General features: G+C 41.1%; 1 protein-coding gene and 1 long non-coding RNA gene across 4 annotated transcripts in view; one reads left to right on the top strand and one right to left on the bottom strand.

The window, feature by feature from the left end:
• LOC109202267 (uncharacterized) overlaps window positions 1-21,083 on the bottom strand; it is a 712,495-nt gene that overhangs the window by 105,199 nt on the left and 586,213 nt on the right. The gene's annotated exons all lie outside the window — the stretch shown is intronic.
• Window positions 1-21,083, top strand: part of poc1a (POC1 centriolar protein A) — a 51,004-nt gene that overhangs the window by 18,176 nt on the left and 11,745 nt on the right. For all 3 annotated transcript variants that reach the window (XM_019359314.2, XM_005459038.4, XM_013277063.3), the window contains exons 8-10: window positions 847-915; window positions 998-1,147; window positions 20,031-20,309. In XM_019359314.2, the coding sequence (XP_019214859.1) occupies window positions 847-915; window positions 998-1,147; window positions 20,031-20,309 (498 nt within the window). The remainder of the gene's footprint in view (window positions 1-846; window positions 916-997; window positions 1,148-20,030; window positions 20,310-21,083) is intronic.

Here is a 21,083-nt window from a genome sequence, read left to right as displayed (position 1 = left end):
TTTGTTATTGATTGCTCTGCTGCAGCCTCACACACCCACATCCTCCTCCAAACACACACACACACACACACACACACACACACACACACACACACATATTCAAGAGCTTCTGTTGTGGGTACAGTTTTGTTTTAGTCAAACTGCTTAAACACAAGCCTCAAACAAAATAAAAAAATGTTCCCACCTCTTGTTTTGTATTGAATCTTAAATACGTTTTTACCAGCAAGTGCCTTTAGGGTATATTACTGTATTCTGTATTGTATTAAATTGTATTGTGTTTACTCCCTGCCCATGTTTACACTTGCACCTACATTTTCACTGCAGCTGAGCTACTTGGCAGGAGATAAATAATGTTAGTCATATCATTCTAAGTTACTATATGTAAGGTTTGAGAATGAATGAATGCAACAGTAAGACAGCACCATTCTCACATGGAGTTTTTAATCTAAGCAGACATTACTGGTTACTTATTAGTGATTAAACTGATGATGAATGAAATAATTTGGCCTAATGAATTTATAAAATGTTGCTTATTTTTGTTATTTGTGCATGAAAATAGTGACTTTATCAATTAGGCGGCCTTTAAAGTAGTTGCTAGACATGGAGACTTTTAATTGGCAAATCATTTTAACCAATATTGTGATCTTTAGCACAGATGGGCCAGTTTGTTCAGCTGCATTTGTTGAGGTTTTTAGAAAACATTCTCTCCTAATGTAGTGATTCTTTCAACTTAAGCAAACAGTTCATAGCTGATAGTCTTAGGACTACTTTCATTGTCAGACAGATATGACTTTACTGTATTGTGAGATTCATTTTCCACCTTTTTTGCTTTTTACCTCACGCCAGGGTCCAGTCACCTGTGTGGCCTTCTCTAGAACAGGGGAGTACTTTTCCTCTGGAGGCTCTGATGAACAGGTGATGGCAGAGTATTCTAACATTCTTCATTACTAACTTTAATGGAGTATTGTTATTTAATACATTTATATCTGGTTCACAGGTAATGGTGTGGAAGAGCAACTTTGACTGTGCTGAGTTCAGTGATGGCGTCAGACTGCAACATAAAACAGCTTCCAGTTCACAGACACCAACGGCTACCTCCACAACTCACTTTCCCCTTAATTCGCATGCATCTGTGTTACGTAGCAAGGTAAGTCCAAACAGAAAGGAACATGGAACCCAACAAGATGGCTGTTTTGGCTTTTGCCTTTATTCAGAAGCTGAACAAATATAGCCAGAAACTGTCAAATGATAGGCAACAGAGGTTGAGGTCCAGTCAGTGGGGTCAAACCCAGGATTCAGCTGCTAAGGGCATTTTAAACCCTATGTGGTGTCTGCCCTTAGCACTTGCCCATCGGGTTGCACTTTGATCCAGAATTATGTGTGACTGTGCAGTGGTTAGTGTTGTGTTTAGCAATGAGAATCAAGAACTAAGTCAGAAACGTATGCTTCCAAGCACATCGTTTCCTTTATCCATTACTGGCACGTTTCCCAGTTGTTCGGTTACGGTGTTTTCACACTTGCAGTATTTTGTTTATATTGAACTCTGGTTCATTCTTCTCCTTGGTTCAGTTCATTTGTGTAGATATGAATGCAGTAATCGCACTCAGGTGTGAAACAAAACAATTTCACCATGACTGTTTAGAGGAGGTTGTCCCAGTCTAGTTCTTAATGAACTCCAGAGAGGTTTTTTTATGTTGTGAACATCATTCAAGTTCAAGAGTTCCAGGTGTACATCGCAAGTTTGAGCTAAACACCTTCGGGTAGCCACATATGCTTTGCATTCTGGGGTGTGGTAGGGTATCATAGATGTGCAGAGGTCAGTATAGGTTTGCGAGTTGCAGTAACGTAATGGTCCACGGTCTCCAGTAGTCCAGAATACAGCACCTTCTCCTTGCAGGGGGCGATCGTAGCTCAAGAGTTGGGAGTTCGCCTTGTAATCAGAAGGTTGCCGGTTCGAGCCCCGGCTTGGACAGTCTCGGTCGTTGTGTCCTTGGGCAAGACACTTCACCCGTTGCCTACTGGTGGTGGTCAGAGGGTCCTGTGGCGCCAGTGTCCGGCAGCCTCGCCTCTGTCAGTGTGCCCCAGGGTGGCTGTGGCTACAATGTAGCTTGCCATCACCAGTGTGTGAATGTGTGTGTGACTGGGTGAATGACTGGATGTGTAAAGCGCTTTGGGGTCCTTACGGGCTAGTAAAGCGCTATATAAATACAGGCCATTTACCATTTGCATTTATTTATATTTTATATTTATATTTATATATTTAAATGAATGCACTTTTCCCCCCTTATTTATAATCCAGCTTTAGCTCTGCCAGGGCCCGTTGCTCTGAACTTAACATTTGATCCTGCTTTGCTACTGAAGCTAACATGTTTCAAAAGGTTCTGCTTTTGCACTGAAGTCAAATAGTCTCCATTTCCATGTTGTGACACAGGTAGTTTCTGAGCAATACAGTAGCAAACATGTCAGTATGTTCCATATAAACCACGGGTGATCACTTTAATCTGGTAGCGATCACCAGTATCTAGGCCTGCATGACCCTACTAGTAACTAGCAACTGCTCTAGCCAGCAAGATTTTATGCTGTTAATGGGTAATTTTATAATTTGGTTGTTAGAGTATGCAAATACAAATGTATATAACTAAATATGTCTACCACAAATCCTATACAAAATGCACTAATTGAAACGTATATGTGTACATGTATTTGCATGCATGTGTGCTGGCTGGCTGAAAAATAAATATGAAAAGACACAAACATGTGCACAGATGCCTCTCAGCTTATTTCCTCCATGCATACCCTTCCTTTGAAGTTCTTAGGTTTGGCCCAAAGCCACATTCGTATCCCACATGCAGGGCAGGAAATGCCTGCTTATTCACCATCTACACTTTGATATGGAGGATGTTCTTTTTCCTCTGTATTTCTGGCCTATTGAAATGGAGGAAAAAATGAAATAAAATAAACTGCATGATACTGCAGGTGAGTTTTAAAAATGTAGTAGATCACAACAAAGTCTTGTAACTGAAAAACGTCGGTCAGCGATAATATTGTGTTGTGCGTAGTGATCTTTGAAGAGATTTTAAGTGTGTTTGTGGTTATGTTTCTGTTCTCTCGACCTATAGTGTGACTATATTTTTTATAACTCATTAGCAAAGAGTTTGCTTTGATTAGCACACTGCACTATGCTGTTACTGTTTTGATTTAATTTGACAACTAAGAGGTTTTGGATAGTATTCTGACAGCCAATCAATGTCATTTAGATTGTTTAAAAAAAGGAAAAACAGCCTTACTGACTCTTAAGTCCATTTTGTGGGAGCGCCTTCTCCAATTTCACGGGAGTAATTTAATAGAACGTAGTTCCTTGTTTTTCATTCGGAGCCTCTACTCACTCCTATTCCACCACACCCTGTCTGTCTGATGTTTCTAACTGAGGAGAAAGTACAGCTGATGTACTGCTAAGCTGCAGCTAGCTGTAACTTAAATAAAAACTGATGATTGTACAGTTTTAAAAGTGTTTGGAAAACACTCCTTTGGGGTGCGATTACCGGCCATTCGTTTCCATAACAACTTAACTCCTCACACTGATGTGTTATTAAAAGGCAGAAACAATTAACACAAATAAACTGGTGATCAAAGTCTAAAATTTATTATTAACGTTAATGTTAGTGACCAACTGCTGGAGCTGTATAAAAAGTTTACCACCTTAAAACATAAAAACCTTTACAATATCATCGTAGCGTACCCACTAGAGGGAGTACCCGTTAGCAGCTGACATTACAACCAGTTCATGAACTTATTGGACGTCTCTTAGCAGTTTAACTTCTGATGTTTTGTTCCCGCTCCTCCTTTTTTTCATCAGAGTGGCTGAAACATTTTGGATTCCTTCATTTTCACACAAAAGCCAAAATATACAGAGAGTTGACAAAATGCAGAACATGGAGAGAATGAAAAGGTTTACTTTTGAATACCTACACATAGCTCCCGATGGGGTATGAATTAAAAGAGCAATAGGGAGTTTTCTGAAACGCAAGGCAGTTACGGCTGTGACAGCGGGAGGGGGTCAAAAATTACTTGTTCTGGACTGGATTAAAACCATAGGAGGAAGGCAATATTAAAACGATCAACTGCAGAGAAATGTGACTTTTGTCCCACTAAGTTTGGCTAGAGCAAAAACTTGGAAGTGACTGAAAGGAGTGTGAGCCAAGGATAAATGAGAAACAAACAGAGCAGAGCTGCCATTAGCGATGTTTAAATATTAAAAAGGCTCAATGTGTCATGGACGCACACAAAGGAGACTGGTGTCACTGGTCGTCTGGGAAACTCCTGGGACCGGTTTGGTTTCAAGCCTTTTGACTTCTATAGTGTTACTTACATCAACAAGGGCACGGCCTAAGTCTTTCCTCTCTTTCTCTCTCTGAGACACACACATGTGCAGACACACACATAAACCAAACCTGGCTCTCTGCTGTTCTCCCTCCTACTGATTGGTCTACTATGAGCTTGGATCCACCCACAGTGAAGCTGCCTTACCTTTAAACTCGAGAATCCAGACTGGCAAACTTCATAGTAAACGAGGTGAAAAAATGAAAATTAACTGTTAAGTGCTGTTTACAATTTCCATTAGAGAAAAAGAAATGCATAAACACAATGTCCCCAGCATGTCATCTCACTCGTCGGGGTTTCCACCAGTCTATTCGACCAATCTCAACAGCCTGCTGTGCCTAAGATGACCTCCTGCTGGGCCGATGCACTGGCGATCTGTTTGTTTTTTTTCTCCAGACAGTTGCTAAAATGAAGGTTTCCATATGTCTGTATTTATCTATTTATCACTGTGAAAGAACAACTCTACAGCAGAGACATTGAGCTGTTAGCTGTTAGCATGCGTCCGTACTACCTGCCCCGGGAATTCTCGCATGTTATCGTGTTAACAGCGTATGGCCCCCCTCAGCCAACGCGGATGCAGCCTGTGACTCTCTCCACTCTGTGGTCAGCAGACTGCAAACACAATCTCCGAGAGCCTTTCTCATAATATCAGGGGACTTTAATCATGCCTCACTGAACTCCACACTGCCCACCTTCACCCAGTATGTGACCTGCCCAACCAGAGACAATAAAATACTGGACTTACTGTATGCCAATGCAGAAGAGGCATACAGTTCATCACCCCTCCCTCCACTGGGCAGATCTGATCACAACCTGGTGCACCTTGTCCCTGTGTATGAGCCCTTAGTGCGCTGGGAGCCACCAGCCACCCGCACAGTACAGAGATGGTCGGAGGAGGCTCTTAAGGATTGTTTTGAGTCGACTGTGTGGGAGGTGATCTGTGACGACCACGGAGAGGACATCAACAGCCTTACTACATGCATTACTGACTATATTAATTTCTGTGTGGATAACACCGTACCTACCAGGACTGTACGGTGTTTCTCCAACAACAAACCTTGGATTACCCCAGAAATTAAAGCTGTCCTCAAGCAGAAGAGGAGGGCCTTCAAATCCAGAGACAAGGAGGAGTTGAAAAGGGTGCAGAGAAAGCTGAGGGGACTGATAAGGAATGGGAAGGACAGCTACAGGCAGAAGATGGCCAACCTACAGCTCCAACCACCTTGTGAAGTTTGCGGACGACACAACGCTGGTGGGGCTCATCACCAAGGGCGATGAGACCCACTACAGGAAAGAGGTTGAGCTCCTGACCACGTGGTGCAGAGACAACAACCTCCTGCTAAATGTTAGCAAGACCAAGGAGGTTATTGTCAACTTCCAGAGAGGCCACACCTGTCACCCCCCATTGACCATCGACGGCGCTGTGGTGGAGGGGGTGAGCAGCACCAAGTTCCTGGGGGTGCACATCAGTGAGGACCTCTCCTGGACCACCAACACAGCATCACTGGCCAAGAAAGCACAACAGCGCCTCTACTTCCTGCGCAAACTCAAGCGGGCAAGTGCTCCACCACCCATCCTGACCACATTCTACAGAGGAACCATTGAAAGCATCCTTTCCAGCTGCATCACTGTGTGGGGCGGTAGCTGCACTGACTATAACAGGAAAGCTCTACAACGCATTGTGAGAACAGCTGAGAGGATAGTTGGTGTACCACTCCCCTCCCTGCAAGACATCTACACCACCCGCCTCACCCGCAAAGCCATCACAATTGTCAACGATGCAACCCACCCTGCGCACTGTCTGTTCAGCCTCCTGCCCTCTGGAAAGAGATACAGAAGTCTCCGCTCCTGCACTACCAGGCTCACCAACAGCTTCATCCACCAGGCTGTGAGACTGCTGAACTCTCTCCCCTCCCGGCTCCCAGCCAGCAGAACCACCAGATTGGCAGGAGTTTAGGAAGACAGACTGGACTCTACACCCCCCCACCACGCACACTCCCCAACAAGGAAACACTCTCTAAACCAAGAACTGGAAAACACTCCTGACTGGAAACAACTACCTCTGCATTGCAATTTGCACACACCTGCTGCTATATATTTTTAGTATTTTTTTTAGCACTAATTATATTATTTATATTACTACTACTGCTGCTACAGTCTTATGCTGCATTAAAACAAAAACCCTTACCAACCACAACCTGGGACTACCTCAAGTAGACTAGTATACTACTTTCCAGGGCACACTGTTGGAACACTTTATTATATGTTAGGTCTTGTCTTGTTATATCCTGTATGTTACCTATAATGCCTTGTTTACCTGCACTTTTTTTTTTTTTTTTTAAATATTACCTTATTGTTAGGACTGTTTTTGTTGTGCATCTGCACTTTATTGTTGTCAATGTCTACGCATGGGACAGTGTGGAACGTAATTTCAATTCCTTTGTATGGCAAGTACATTTGAAGAAATTGACAAATAAAACTGACTTTGACTTTGACTTTGAGAACCAGCTTCAGCAAAACAACGTTGGTGAAGTCTGGAGAGGCCTCAGAACCATCTCAGGCCACAAACATCAGAACGCTCTGCCTGGGAGGGATGTGAGGTGGGCAAATGAACTGAATCATTTCTTCAACAGATTTGATTCAGCCATGAGGCAGTCTCCAACATCGGCTGCAGACTCACCCACCCCCACTGCTGCTGTTCCACCTCTGACACCTCAGACACTTCACACCTCCTCTATTCACCCTGCTCACTCCTCCCCACCCCCAACAACAGCATCCAATACACACTCATCACAAGGCTCCAGCCTGTCTCTCTCAACCACCCATGTTAGGAGGGAACTGAGGAGGATTAATGGCAAGAAGGCAGCGGGCCCAGATGGCATCAGCTCAAGGGTCGTCAGGTCCTGCGCGGACCAACTGTGTGGGGTGATCGAGCACCTCTTCAACCTGAGCCTGAGGCTGGGAAGAGTCCCACAGCTCTGGAAAACCTCCTGTGTCGTACCAGTGCCAAAGACTTCACGCCCCAAGGACCTCAACAGCTACAGGCCGGTGGCTCTAACATCCCACCTGATGAAGACCCTGAAACGGTTGGTCCTGGCTCAGCTTCGGCGCCTGGTGAGCTCATCACTGGACCCACTTCAGTTTGCCTACCAACCTGGCATTGGAGCGGATGATGCCGTCATTCACCTCCTACATCGTTCCCTTGCTCACCTGGAGACCGCTGGGAGCACTGTGAGAATCATGTTCTTTGATTTCTCCAGTGCCTTCAACATTATTCTTCCCTCGGTTCTGAAGGACAAGCTGGAGAACTCTGGAGTGGACCATCACCTCACTACCTGGATTTTGGACTACCTCACCGACCGACCACAGTATGTGAGGACTCAGGGCTGTGTCGGACAGGGTCGTCTGCAGTACGGGGGCCCCACAGGGAATGGTTCTGGCTCCGTTCCTCTTCACCATCTACACTGCAGACTTCTCCCACAACTCCACCCAGTGCTTCCTGCAGAAGTTCTCTGATGACTCTGCAATAGTCGGCCTCATCACTGATGGGGACGACAAGGAGTACAGAGGACTGACTCAGGACTTTGTGGACTGGTGCCAGCTGAACTACCTCCAGATCAATGCCAGTAAAACCAAGGAGCTGGTGGTAGACTTCCGCAGGCACAAACATCCTCCACTGCAACCACTGAACATCCAAGGTATGGACATCGAGGCTGTGGACAGCTACAGGTACCTTGGTGTTCATCTGAACAAAAAACTGGACTGGACTCATAACTCAGACGCCCTCTACAGGAAAGGGCAGAGCAGGCTGTACCTGCTGCGGACACTCAGGTTGTTTGGAGTGGAGGGCCCACTCCTGAAGACCTTCTATGACTCTGTGGTGGCCTCAGCCATCTTTTACGGTGTGGTCTGCTGGGGCGGCAGCATCTCTGCTGGGGACAGGAAGAGACTGAACAGGCTGATCCGAAGGGCCAGCTCTGTTCTAGGATGCCCTCTGGACCCAGTGGAGGTGGTGAGTGACAGGAGAATGGCGACTAAGCTCTCATCCCTGTTGGACAACATCTCCCACCCCATGCAAGAGACTCTGACAGCACTGAGCAGCTCCTTCAGTGGGAGACTGCGGCACCCACGGTGTGGGACGGAGAGATTTCGCAGGTCTTTCTTCCCCACTGCTGTCAGACTCCACAATAAAGACTTTTGCAGCTGATCAAACACACAAACCCACACATGTGCAATAAGACTGCTATATGTGCAATTCTTCTTCTGACGAAGTTGTATTTTTGTATTTTCCTACTCAGTTGTATATAGTATTTGTATTCCCATTTTATTCTATTGTATATATTATTCTATTCTATTTTATTCTTTTGTATATGGTATTTTATTTTATTGTATTTTATTGCTTTCCAGTGTTTTCTAATTTCTGCTACATAACTTTGCACTTTGCTGTAACAAAACAAATTTCTCACCTGTGGGACTAATGAAGGTCATCTATCTTATTTATTTATATTTATTTTATTTATTTAAAAACAACAACAAAAAGAAGTTTGCTGATGTTTTTTACGCCATTGTTCCTGTAAGCAAAGATTGATCATCAAATGAGCTTAAAAAAAACTATGAAAATGTTAAAAAAATGTTAATAAATTTTTCAGTGGCACCTCCGAATCTTCGGAACAACTTACCCTTTTTACATAAGGGCTGCCCAGTCTTTTTAAATCACTTAAAAAACCCTTATATCCTAGTATCCTGTCTTTTCTTATGCAAACACAGTCTTATTTACTTGTTTTTATTTGATTTTTAGTGCATATTTATTGTTAATTTAATGACAGTGTATATTTTGTATAACCTGTACAGCACTTTGGCCAACAGAGGTTGTTTAAAATATAAAAATGTTGTAGGGAAAAAAAAGCTTTGATTTAACTTGACATGTGTCTGTTTATCCATTTATGCCTACTAATTAAGGTAGGAAAGGTAGGATATCCTTCTCACACTTTGAGCAACTAGCATTAGTGTTACATGACTGAAGTGCAACATTAAGTTTTATCAGTGGATTCTTAAGTCACATACATAGCCGACGTTAGTCCAGCAGTGAAACTCATCCAGTTCAACCTATTATAAAACCATCATTCTTATAAAATCATAGCATTTCTGTATATCTTCATCCACGTCTGTAATCTTTAAACAAAGACGATATTTACTTAAAAGCTCCATCGATCAGCTTCACCTAGAAGTGAGTGTTTATCAAGCATCATCTATGTGAAGGTGATTATTTCTAACATTTTCCTTTTCCTAGTTTAAGTAGTTTGCTTTCAGTGTCCTTTAAAAAAGCACCTGCTTTCTTAATGCCATTCGTGGAACTTTCATGGCTGCTTTTTCTTCTGTCTGCCTTTCCTTTCTGTGCTGAGAGAACAGGATTGTAAATGGATTTAATAGCTCTTCCACTTGACAGCCGTTATTACAGATGTGCCTGAAAGACTGATTAGAAAATGGGCAGCTGGACCATGTGGAGAGAAATGATTAGTGCAATGTACGAAATGTATTCTCCTCTTCTGAGAACTCATGTTCTTGTTTAACCCCACTGAACCCTTTCACTGGGAAGTATGATTTTACAAATACAGCTGTCTGAAGTTTGAGCACTAATGGAAAAGCAGCTCTTCACATCTGCTTGATTAAGAACCAGCTGTGGTTCAGTTATGATGTTTGCGCTGGCTCTCTCGCTTCTTAAAAAACCCCACATGGATTCATAGGTTACATGTGAGATTAATGATCCTTATATTTGTACTGTGTTTGGCAAATTTGTTTTTTATGTTTTGGAAAATCCGGATTCGAAATCTAAAATTTTGAGAGCCACCCAGAGAGCTTTGTCAGACTGTTTGGTTGTTGCCTTGTCAGTTTATCCCAAATCATCCACAGGAGGTTTTTGATCCCGTTTCATCAACCTCCAATCATCTGTTAAAACAAACGAAAACTAAACAAATAAGGGGTCTGTACCCAGGTCTTGTTCTCACTTTAAAAAAAAAAAATGTCTATATCGACTCACTCCCAGCTAAATAATTTCACAAGGATTCCTCTGAGTCAGATGAAAACATAAATTACTAGTGATTTCAGTATCAGAACATTGAAAATAGATAAAATGACCACAAATATGAAAAGAAGACCACAGTTTTAATCTCAATTAAACACCTTGGTCTGCATGGACTTGAAGTTCCCACTGTTTCCACAATAAATAAAAACAATTTGGTCAACAGAAGATGCACTGCGATCTCTAAATCTAGTAAATGTATTTGGAGTGTGTGCTACCTGCTACCCTTTTCAGTATAAAAATAAATGTAAATAAATTTAAAAGGATTTAAAAAGCTAGTATTTGTAATCAATTGTCTTTTTTTTTTCTTAATCCTAGATCTCCAGTGAAGCAGTAGCTGAAAGTTATTATTAGACCAAACATATCGAAATATGAAACAAGCTGGCCTACTGTTTTTAGATAACATGCCTTATAGTAGTTTAACTGGAGACTTCTTTAACACGTTGTGTTTTAGTTTGGTGCCAGCTTTGAGATATCGTCCGATGAAAGCACATCAAACATTTTAGCAGCTGGCTCTGAGAATATAGCACTAGTCTTTGATGAAAGTATTTGCACATAAATATAGCATAAAAAAACTTGCTGATGTGTTTGAAGGTGCACAATTGGATTAAATGGGCAGTTAAGATGGATGTCTTTTTCAGTGCGTACTACATAAGTATGCTTACCGAATAGGGTTGTCCACAATAGTATGATTCTACATTTTTACATGAGTATAAAAATATCATATATTGATATCAATGATATGGCAAAACCATTGTTTACTTTCCCAAGCACACGCAAACACGGCACATGCCCAAACATGTCTGACGGTGAGAGTTGCTTGTCAGCCTCCTGACGATTTAGTAAAATGGGAACTATCTAACAAAGCACAATGTTTTGCAAAAATATGGGGAAAAAAATCATTCCTGCTGAAGGTGGAAACTACAAAACTGTTTTTTCCACTTGGGGTAAAAACACACCATCGAGTAAAACCAAAACATGAAGACACCCAAGGATGAGATAACTAGTAGCTGGTATTTTTGTGTAACCCAAAAGTAAACAAATGACTCATTGGTGGAGCTCTTGCTAACTGCAGTCCATACGACAGGAAGGACATTTCTGATGTGGTTACATGGTGAAAAGGCAGAGCTTTAGACAGCTAGTGAAAAAACAAAGGTAGAAAATGTTTTTGAATTTCAGTTTTATGATAGTTTGGTTATTGCTGTTGTTAAAGTAAAGTGTTAAGCAGTCGTGTTGTGTGTTTACTTAAAACTTCCATGGAAAACGCTACCAAGGCTACTTTTATGCTTATATGTGACTTCTGCTGTGTCACTGCCATTGCTGCTGCTGCTGTTGTTGCTACTGCTGGCGATATATTCACACTTTGAATTAAGTAGTCTGTCATCAGTGACAGTAGATCATTGGAAAAGATGGATTGAAAATGCCCTTCATCTTATTTGCACTAATAAATGCCGCTGCCTGCAAGCTTCAATCACAGATAAAATGTTCTTCAGTATTTTCTATATCACCATAAATTTCATTATCACACATTTCCTTGAAATATTGTGATATCATTGTACGGCTGTGTCCACATCCTTCTAAATCTACTTGTGTGTTTTTTGTGTATAGGATGAAAGTTAAAAGTGAAAATATGGCATAATATACAGTTTTGTTCCTTTTTTATGGTTTATTTCCCTTTCTTTTTTGTTTGTTTTTCCATTAGAAACTGTGTCCAACGTATCCACAGTGCTGTTTCCTGGTTACATAATCCTGATAGAGATGGCAGGTATTACCTTGACAATCGATATATGCAAATTACTCTATAGCTGAGCTGAACACCAAGATAAATACATAATTAAGTAAATAAATTCATCTGAGATTCATTAGGTTTTTCACAGTCATTCTGGTTGTAATGATTAGACTACAAGTCTGATTTGACTGATGAAGTAATAGAGACACGTGGAGTTTGACCTTTTTCTGACATGAATTAAACATGTCGCCCTCACGTGGAGACCTGCTATTTAGCATCTCTTTACAGATTTTCACTTCAAGTCATTAAACACAACAGTAATAGATCCTGCCAGTTACCAACTGTTACAGTTTAAGTAATGCTTGGAGCTGCACCTGGAAGTGCAAGCTTCCTAGATTTTCCTTTTCATGTATAATTTAGCCGTTCATAATTTATTATTAATACAAGCCCTTTTATCTCTCTTATACTGCCACAAGTCTCACACACGTGTCGCCTGAGAGGAAGCAGAGGAGAGAGAAATGTCAACTGCTCGCCTAAATTTGATAGTTTGCATCTCTTAGAAAGGGTATTCAAAGGCTTTATGAGTTTAAAGGGATTGAGGAATCATAGAGATGCTCTAATATGGGAAAAGTGGATCTAATGTGCTTTTATAAATTGACTTATGTTCAGAGAAACAAAATATAGTAAACAGGATGCTGTTTGGCAGAAAGCAGAAACCACAGACGTTGCAGAACACTGCTGCCCATCATGCACCCAAACATCCCACTGCAGGCTAATTAAAGAAATGCAGAAAATGTGAGCCCGTTTACAGTTAATATCAAAAACCTGTATCCTTATCATAAGAATATAAAGTCGAATGTAGAAGCATGCATCAATGTGCTACAGCCCCTGACTCCAAAGGTATGAAAGGAACATTACAGTCTTGTAACATAGTTAACAAAAAGCACTCCGAGAACACAAATTTCCCCCAAGGCAGCTCACTTAAACACACACACACACACATTACAGTATAAACAACCACAAAGTTCGGGCTTTGGTTATTTGCCCAGCTTTAACCCATATTAATTTACTAGTATTCTGCTAAAATTATTGTAATCATTTTCATTTAATTGTTACGTAAAATTAGTTGTTTAGTGTTAATGTTTAGTAATAACCCTCAAGTTTCAAATATCAAGTTTTACGTTGTTTTTCAAAACAAACAAAAGAAAGCATTTTAAATAGCTCTATGTGGTGTTATTATCACTTTCAGATCAGTCCTAAAGAGGGCGCCACTTGATATATTAAATGTTTTTTTACAATACTTTCTATATGTTGACAATACATACCACATTTATGAGGATCATAGTTTCTAAGATATAACAATGCTGTGTTACTGATGCTCATCGTCACTTTTTCACAACACGCTCGCTTTGTGATGTCCTTTAGACATTTAAGCATTTGAATATCTAGTTTGCTTATATTTTGGCCACCTTGACAAAAATGAATATTTTTTTGTGGGCTATTTTTTTTATGGTATTTTGCACACACTTTAAGTATCCCTGGCTAAAGCTACTTGAAGTTGAAGGAACTTTTTGTATTTTGTGTACTGTTATTTTTGATTTACTTATTTTAATTTTCCATACACTCATTGACAGAATGGGTAGACAAAATTGGGTACACGAAGCTAGTTACACTTCATAAATTGGCGACCAACTACATCTTCTATTTTGAAAAAGGACTCTAATGTGACCTGGATAACACTGATAATGCTAGTACTTATTTGCTAGTAACATGTTGCCCACTTTTACTCCTAATAGCAAGTGGATATGCATTTACCGTGTACAGTAATATGCTAATAATTCATCAGTATAACATTTAACATTTTTAGAAATGATGAGATAATTATGAGATGGTTGTGTTTAAATCATCTAATGACAAACAGGTGTTAAAACCACCCTTCTTCCTCTGCTGATCATCCGCTATTACACAATAATGCCTTTGGCAGAAATTCATCACACCAGGAAGAAATTGTCTAATGAGACAGTAATGCTCTGTTTATTCATACAGGGGCAAAGGCCACCCATACCCATTACTCTCTCAGAATCAAATTCACAGGGATTTCACAAGAAGCCAATTTGATACGCTTATCTTTTAACATACTTGGAATGTGAAGCTTCGTGATAATTTTCCAGTGATGGGAACTGTACCAGGAACATGTAGGCCTATTTGTTAAACACAGTAAGCCAGCTGCAAGATGAGGTCTCTCCGGCTAAAGACTGAAAGTGTGTGTGCTTCAGGTTGTCTCTGCTCAACACAGCTAAGCAAATCTTAATTTGCTGTTGGTTTGTGGTGTGGCCATAGATGCATTAACGTGTGTGTGTGTGTGTGTGTGTGTGTGTGTGTGTGCGCGCGCGCGCGCGCCAGTGCCATCTATTGCTGACAGGCAGATCAGCGCTCTCTGATCACATCCGCCTTAATCCTTCCATCTACCCTCCACCCCTTCCCCCACTTTCTGTCTCTAGCTTCACATCTGGGTCTCTCTCATGCTCACGTGTGCAGACAGACGAGCTGCAAACTCACAGCAGGCTTTCCTTCACAGCCCAACACACACACACACACAAACCACTACACTGTGTGGCTCAGCTTTAGGATGTGGAGTGGAAAGTGTGTGTGTGTGTGGGATGGGTGTTCAGAGACTGCACTTGCTGAACTTCAATTTCCTCGATCATTTTATTACCATTATCGCTGAATCACCTTCACTTTGTAGTGCAAATAAACCCCCATCAGTCACAGATGTTTCAGATGCACGGCTCTGTTTGCATTTATGTGTGTGAATCTTTAAGATAAGGCCGGCGATATTGTTCTGACAGTGTGAGCTGAATGCATTTGACATCAGGAGCTAAAAAGAAAGGCAGGAGGGTGTGACAAAGGACTGCCGAAGACAGCGTAGAAGTGGAGTTAAAGAGAACCTAATGGTCTAGTGGAGCGAGAGGGCATCAGCAAGGAGGAGCAGGGAGAGGAAGAGCTGGAAGGTACAGAAAGTGGGAAAGCAGGACAAGCACGGGAGAGAAGAAAACAAGCAAGATGATATTGAAAAGAGAAAATTTGAGAGGCATTAAGAGACACCTGTTGGGGAGCTGGGAGGGGGAGAGGAAAATGAAAGCAGAAAAAAAACAGTAAAATAAAAGAAAAGGATGAGAGAGCCAGTCAAGGACAGATAAAAAATGAGAGTGAGAAACGGCCTCCCTTTTTGAGTCTGTAGTGGAGTCGAGAGGCACAATCGAGGCCGAGTAACTTCAGGCTTCATTCATCAAAAACCATCACTAGCAGTTTCTCGTAAAAGGTTCGCTTCACTCTAATTAACTGAGATATCAGCAGCTGGTGAAAATGTTTGTCTACGTGTTACGGTTATCTTGTGACACCCACACACCTAGCAGCCTTATTTGATCAGTGAGGAGATGATGCTGATGCTTTACACTGTATGCAGTGGCAGAGCAACAAGAGCCATTATCACCAGCTGTGCCATCTGCGCTAGGACTAGTGTAAAAGAGAATCATTGCCTGAATGACTGTGATTAATTTAAAGTAAGAATAGAAATGATCCCTAAATAGACTGTGGAAACTCATAGATTGACAGCATTTTGCAGTTTTAAACCAATTTTCCTGTTTGTTCTCTACATTTCTGTTTGAGTGTGATATGAATCAAATATAATGTCACAGTATAATGTTTCCATTCATTATCCACTGGATTTTGAAAGTTTAAGAAGAGATATCTAATAGGGATGTTTTCTCCTCATTAAATTGACTGCTATTATTTTCAACTTTGTAGTCTTTTATAAATGATTTAAATGGAGTTTATTGATATCACACTAGTGGCATACTTGGATACAGGTTTATTACTATCATGAACAACATAATAAAGATCTAATGTAAGAAAAGATAAGTTGTGCCTGAAAGTGTTTTGACATTAAACTGGTGACCCATAATGCTGCTGCTGACACTGTAGCTGTTTGAGCTAACTTTAGCTGACTGACAGGACCGACCGCTTTTATGGTAATGAGCTTATAACCATTTTATTTTATGGCTAAAAGTAGCTTCTATCAACTTTTTTCCCCTTGACCTGTCTGTCATGGACACGTCACAACTGATAAGGTACCTGAAATAAGTATAAATGCACCGCTACCTCTATCATTTCTTTTCAAAAGTACTTGCCACTCCTTATTCTCTATGGACCATATAAAGATCAGCAGTAATTCAAAGTGTCAAAAATATAGCATTGGGACTACAGAGAGTTTTTATACATGACTTTTTTCATAGCAAATGCTTAAATATTATAGATACAGCAGGTGTCACTGGCAATATTAATGATATATTTTATCATGTACAATAACAAGACCATAACAATGAATCAGCTAAAGGGAATGCAGCCATCGCTGATTTAGATTGTTCACGTCTGCGCTTTTCCTTCCACGAAACAATTTCCTTTCATTGTTTCACCAGCTCGCAAAATTATAACGACTATCGTGCTTCAGCCAGTTAAATTTAATCAGTTGCGGTGTGGCAGTGCAGTGGTTAGGACTGTCGCCTCACAGCAAGTAGGTGTCAAGCTCTAAACTGGTGCAGGCACGGTGCCTACACAGGTTTCCTCCCCCAGGCCACAGACGTCGCTTGTTAGGTGAATTGGTGATTCTAAATTGGCCGTAAGTGTGAATTTTTGCTTGTCTCTATGTGTTAGCTCTGAGATGGACTGCCAACTTGTTCAGGTTGCAACCTGCTTATTACCCAGTGGCAGCAGGGATACCCAAGAAAATGAACAAAAGTTAATAATATATATTCAACTTTTTAACTTACTATAGCTTAAGGTGTGTTTGATTAGCTCATAGTCAAAGTCACAGGTCTTGCAAATGAGGAAAATTGCACTTTTGTAGACTGTGATTTTGATATAAACATTGTGCCACAGGGGGAAACATTTTATGGGTCGCCATTTAGCACAAATTAGCACCTTTGCTCACTTATTTTGTCAAATGCGCAGCAGCTGAAGTTGAAGCGCTTGTAAAGCGATCCAGAGACGTCTTGGAGTGGCAGGTAAAAAAAAGGCATTGCAATGGTAAAATAGACTATTTAGACATGTTACAGGGAGTTAAATAGACTACTTGGCCTGTCAGCCATAAGTATGTCACCCTGCTGGCCCTGTGTTGTGAAAGACACCCTGGGATTTTTCACGTTTCACTTGGAAGGAGGGTGCATTTAGCTGTTCCTCTGAGACGCCAGTAAGTTACAGAGAAGAGAATTGTCATTGTAGCCTATGCTTTTAAATAAAACAAAACGTTTCTGCTTCTTTCTGCAGCAAAGGCTGAAAGGTGTGTGTGTGTCAGACTAATGTGATGAAATATATATATACATATATATGTATGTGTGTGTGTGTGTGTGTGTGTGTGTATGTATTTTTTTATGCAGCTTGTGAGGTATATTGATGGCTGGCTGTTTCAGACTAAGAGTTTAATTTGGCCTCAGGAAATTTTCCACTGTTGGTTTTTCCACTCCAGGTGATTCATTAGGAGGATGGTTACCATGTTTATGTGCACATTTACATGTACTTGCATGTACATTTGTGAGTAACGGGGTTTTCCCCGACTTCTCGTTAGATGAAGGTGGTACAGAGCATGTTGAGTTAGCAGACTGATTTATAGTTTTAGCAACAGCATTGCCGCCCACATGCATACATAAGCTTTAAAACTTATGAAAATACAGTGATACTTCCATACAGCCTGTGGAAGGACAGATAGGATATAAACCCTGGAATGCACTTTAATCTACTACACCCATCTATCAAGATTAACGATTAATGGAAAAGACACATTTGCAGCTCATTCATGCTTCTGTCTGGTTTCTGATTGGTCCACCGAATGTGCTGCTGCTCTGCTCTCTGGCCACGCACTGAACAGTTCAGAGAGCTGCGGCTGCATGGCAGCAGATTTATCGAGAAATGTTGGTGAATCCCGTCAGTTGGTGAAACAAGCTGGAAAAAGTGCAAATTTGTCAAGCTAAATGATCAACAGGCGCTAAGTCATTTTAAAAATGACTAAATCAAATATCCTGTGTATAAACAAGCTACAGTTAACTGTTAATGTTGTTGATGAAGTTCCTCTTCTGCAATTTAAAGTCTCAGCCTGTAACGGCTTCTACATATTGTTTTATCTCGCGGCGCACTATCCGTGGGCTGCCTGTATCATATTTACTGACTTTTATACAGTTTCTGTCACTGCCACTTTTTCAACAGTAACTTTGCATGATATTTCTGATATTGTGAGTATGACACATGGACAGACAGGTCCACATGTCATACTCACTCAAAGATCATCTCCTGGACTCTTTGTACATGACTGCAGGGAACCCATGCTCGTTTTATTCTGGCTGTACTTATAAGCTACGTCTGTGGCAGATGTGATGAGCCAAGCAATCGCTGACAGCTCCACTCATTTAGGAACAACACAGTTTGACGTGTTGAGCTGAGTGTGAATAGGCTTCAGTCTGCATGTGTGATGAGTTAAACACTTTTTGTCTCCCTCACTGGGATGGAGGACAGGTGACACAATATATACGTAAACACAGACACACACACGCACACGTGTACGCAATCAGTCAGAGGTCTGCAAAGGCAGACAGAAATATAAGGAAACGTATACGTGTGGACAAATTTAGTCATGTAGACATGGTGATGGAGAGATGTGGTCACCGAGCTTCATGTGTTTGTGCCTCACTGAATTAATCACAACGCAGGCCGACAGACTTAGCCTTTTGTGTGTGTGTGTGTGTGTGTGTGTGTGTGAAGCAGTGAGTCAACACTGGTTTCCATTCAGACTGTAATGTTTAAGCTCTTTAAGCTCCAAATGAGTTCTGGACCAAAGATTTTGCCAGTCAACTAGGGGGACGATGAGACTAGTCATTGGGTGTTTGTTTGTTTATTTAATTACACTATATTGCCAAAGGTATTCACAGATACATCCAAATCGTTGAATTCAGGGGTTCCAATCGCTTCCATGGCCACAGGTGTATAAAATCAAGCACCTAGCCATGCAGACTGCTTCTACAAACATTTGTGAATGAATGGGTCGCTTTTAGGGGATTAGCGAATCCCAGCGTGGCATTGTGATAGAATGCCACTTATGTGACAAGTCCCGTTGTGAAATACCCTAGTATTATAACAAAGTGGAAGCTATTGCGAACAACAGCAGCTCACCCATGAACTTGTAGGCTACATTGGGGGCAGTGGATGCTGAGGTGCATAGTGCGCGGAGGTCACCAACTTTCTGCAGAGTCAATGGGTATAGACGTCCAAACTTCATGTAGCCTTCATGTCAGCTCAAGAACAGCACGTAGAATGGGTTTGCATTTGAGCAGTTTTCATAAAGGTATAGATGAGGTGGTGTTTTTGTGGGAGGCACCTTTTATTGTAGATATGCATGACAAATATCCGTGACATTGAGCAAAAACTCACCCTGCATTGATATTAATAGTTGTTGACTTATTTTTGTCAGGAAATTTAATATTTAATATTACCGCTGTTGCCACTTTATGTAGGCGATTCCTCGATTGTCTCTAATTTAAAACCTTTTTCTGTCAACCAGAGCAGCAATTTTGTTTTCACTAAGTAATATTCAATTTTTTAAAAAGATTTTTATTTGATTTCGTGTAGAGATTGAATAAATATCAACCCCGTTTCTATCAGTACACTTCTTATCATATCACATGACACTGGTGGCACAATCTACAACAGAAAAGATTCTCCCTTTCCCAACAGGCACACATCCAAGATATCAAAGTTTCTAACAACTCTCACTCTCACTGTCCTCTTTGTTTCCAGACCTCTGATCCAGCTCAGCAATTTAAAAGGCAGGACTCTCAAACTGCTGCCCACACTCAGAGCTACAGACAGATTGGCATCCAGAGCAGAGCATCTCATTCCAATGCCAATGGAAGCCTCAGCATCAGTTCCTCCACCGCCCATCAGACACAAACGCAGAGTTTACCGCAGCATTCACCCCAGGGTCAAGCACAGTCCCAGGCTTCAGATGGAGGGGTCCCACCTGGTCTAGCCAACACCCTGGAACACATTATAGGCCAACTGGATATTCTCACTCAGGTAAGCAGAAGTAGTCCTGGTCTTTCATGACAGAGTGTACTGTACTTTGTGCCTCCTACTCATACTCTTCAGAACAAAAGCATCATTTGCTTTACAGCCTGCAGTACAGAGACATTAAAGAAGCATAAAAAAAAACCCTCCACAACCTCACAGTGTTGTCTGGTTTTCTAATGCTATGCAGTTATGTTTAGTTTTATTCCTCACATTTATTGTTATATTTCAGTATTGTTATAGCAGTTATTCTCTACAGAAGGTGAGATGTACCGAGACTGGGGATCTGCGCATTAGCTGTTTAAGATTGGGCTCCAAAATGTAATTGTACTTAACATCCTCCAAAGCAAAAGCTTAAAAAAAGAAACTTGCTGTATGGCTAAAGTTTGTTTGTGAAATCTGTCCTTTATATTCATTTGGTCATCGCCATCAATTTCTTCTGTATATAAACCCTTTTTTTATATATAAGGATTATATTTTCATTGACTAAGATGATCATATGCAATTCCTGGCTTCCCTTTGATTCCTGGGTGCTCCAGTCTGCTTGCCAAAGTACAGTATCTTGAGCATAATACTGATACCCGAGTTGCTCCTGATGCGATGATCGGAGCGTGTGTGTGTGTGTGTGTGTGTGTGTGTGTGTGTGTGTGTGTACGTTACATAGAAAGCACTTGAAGAAAGTGCTTGTATGAATGTGTGAGTGGGTGTATGAGACATTTTTCATAAAGAGTAAAATAGAGTAGAAAAGCAATATACAAGAGCCTGTCCATTTACCCTTTAGAC

This window comes from Oreochromis niloticus, linkage group LG5, assembly GCF_001858045.2.
Source record: "Oreochromis niloticus isolate F11D_XX linkage group LG5, O_niloticus_UMD_NMBU, whole genome shotgun sequence".
Taxonomy (NCBI): domain Eukaryota; kingdom Metazoa; phylum Chordata; class Actinopteri; order Cichliformes; family Cichlidae; genus Oreochromis; species Oreochromis niloticus.
The sequence above is the reverse complement of the archived record's forward strand: the minus strand, read 5'-3'. Positions and strand labels throughout refer to the sequence as shown.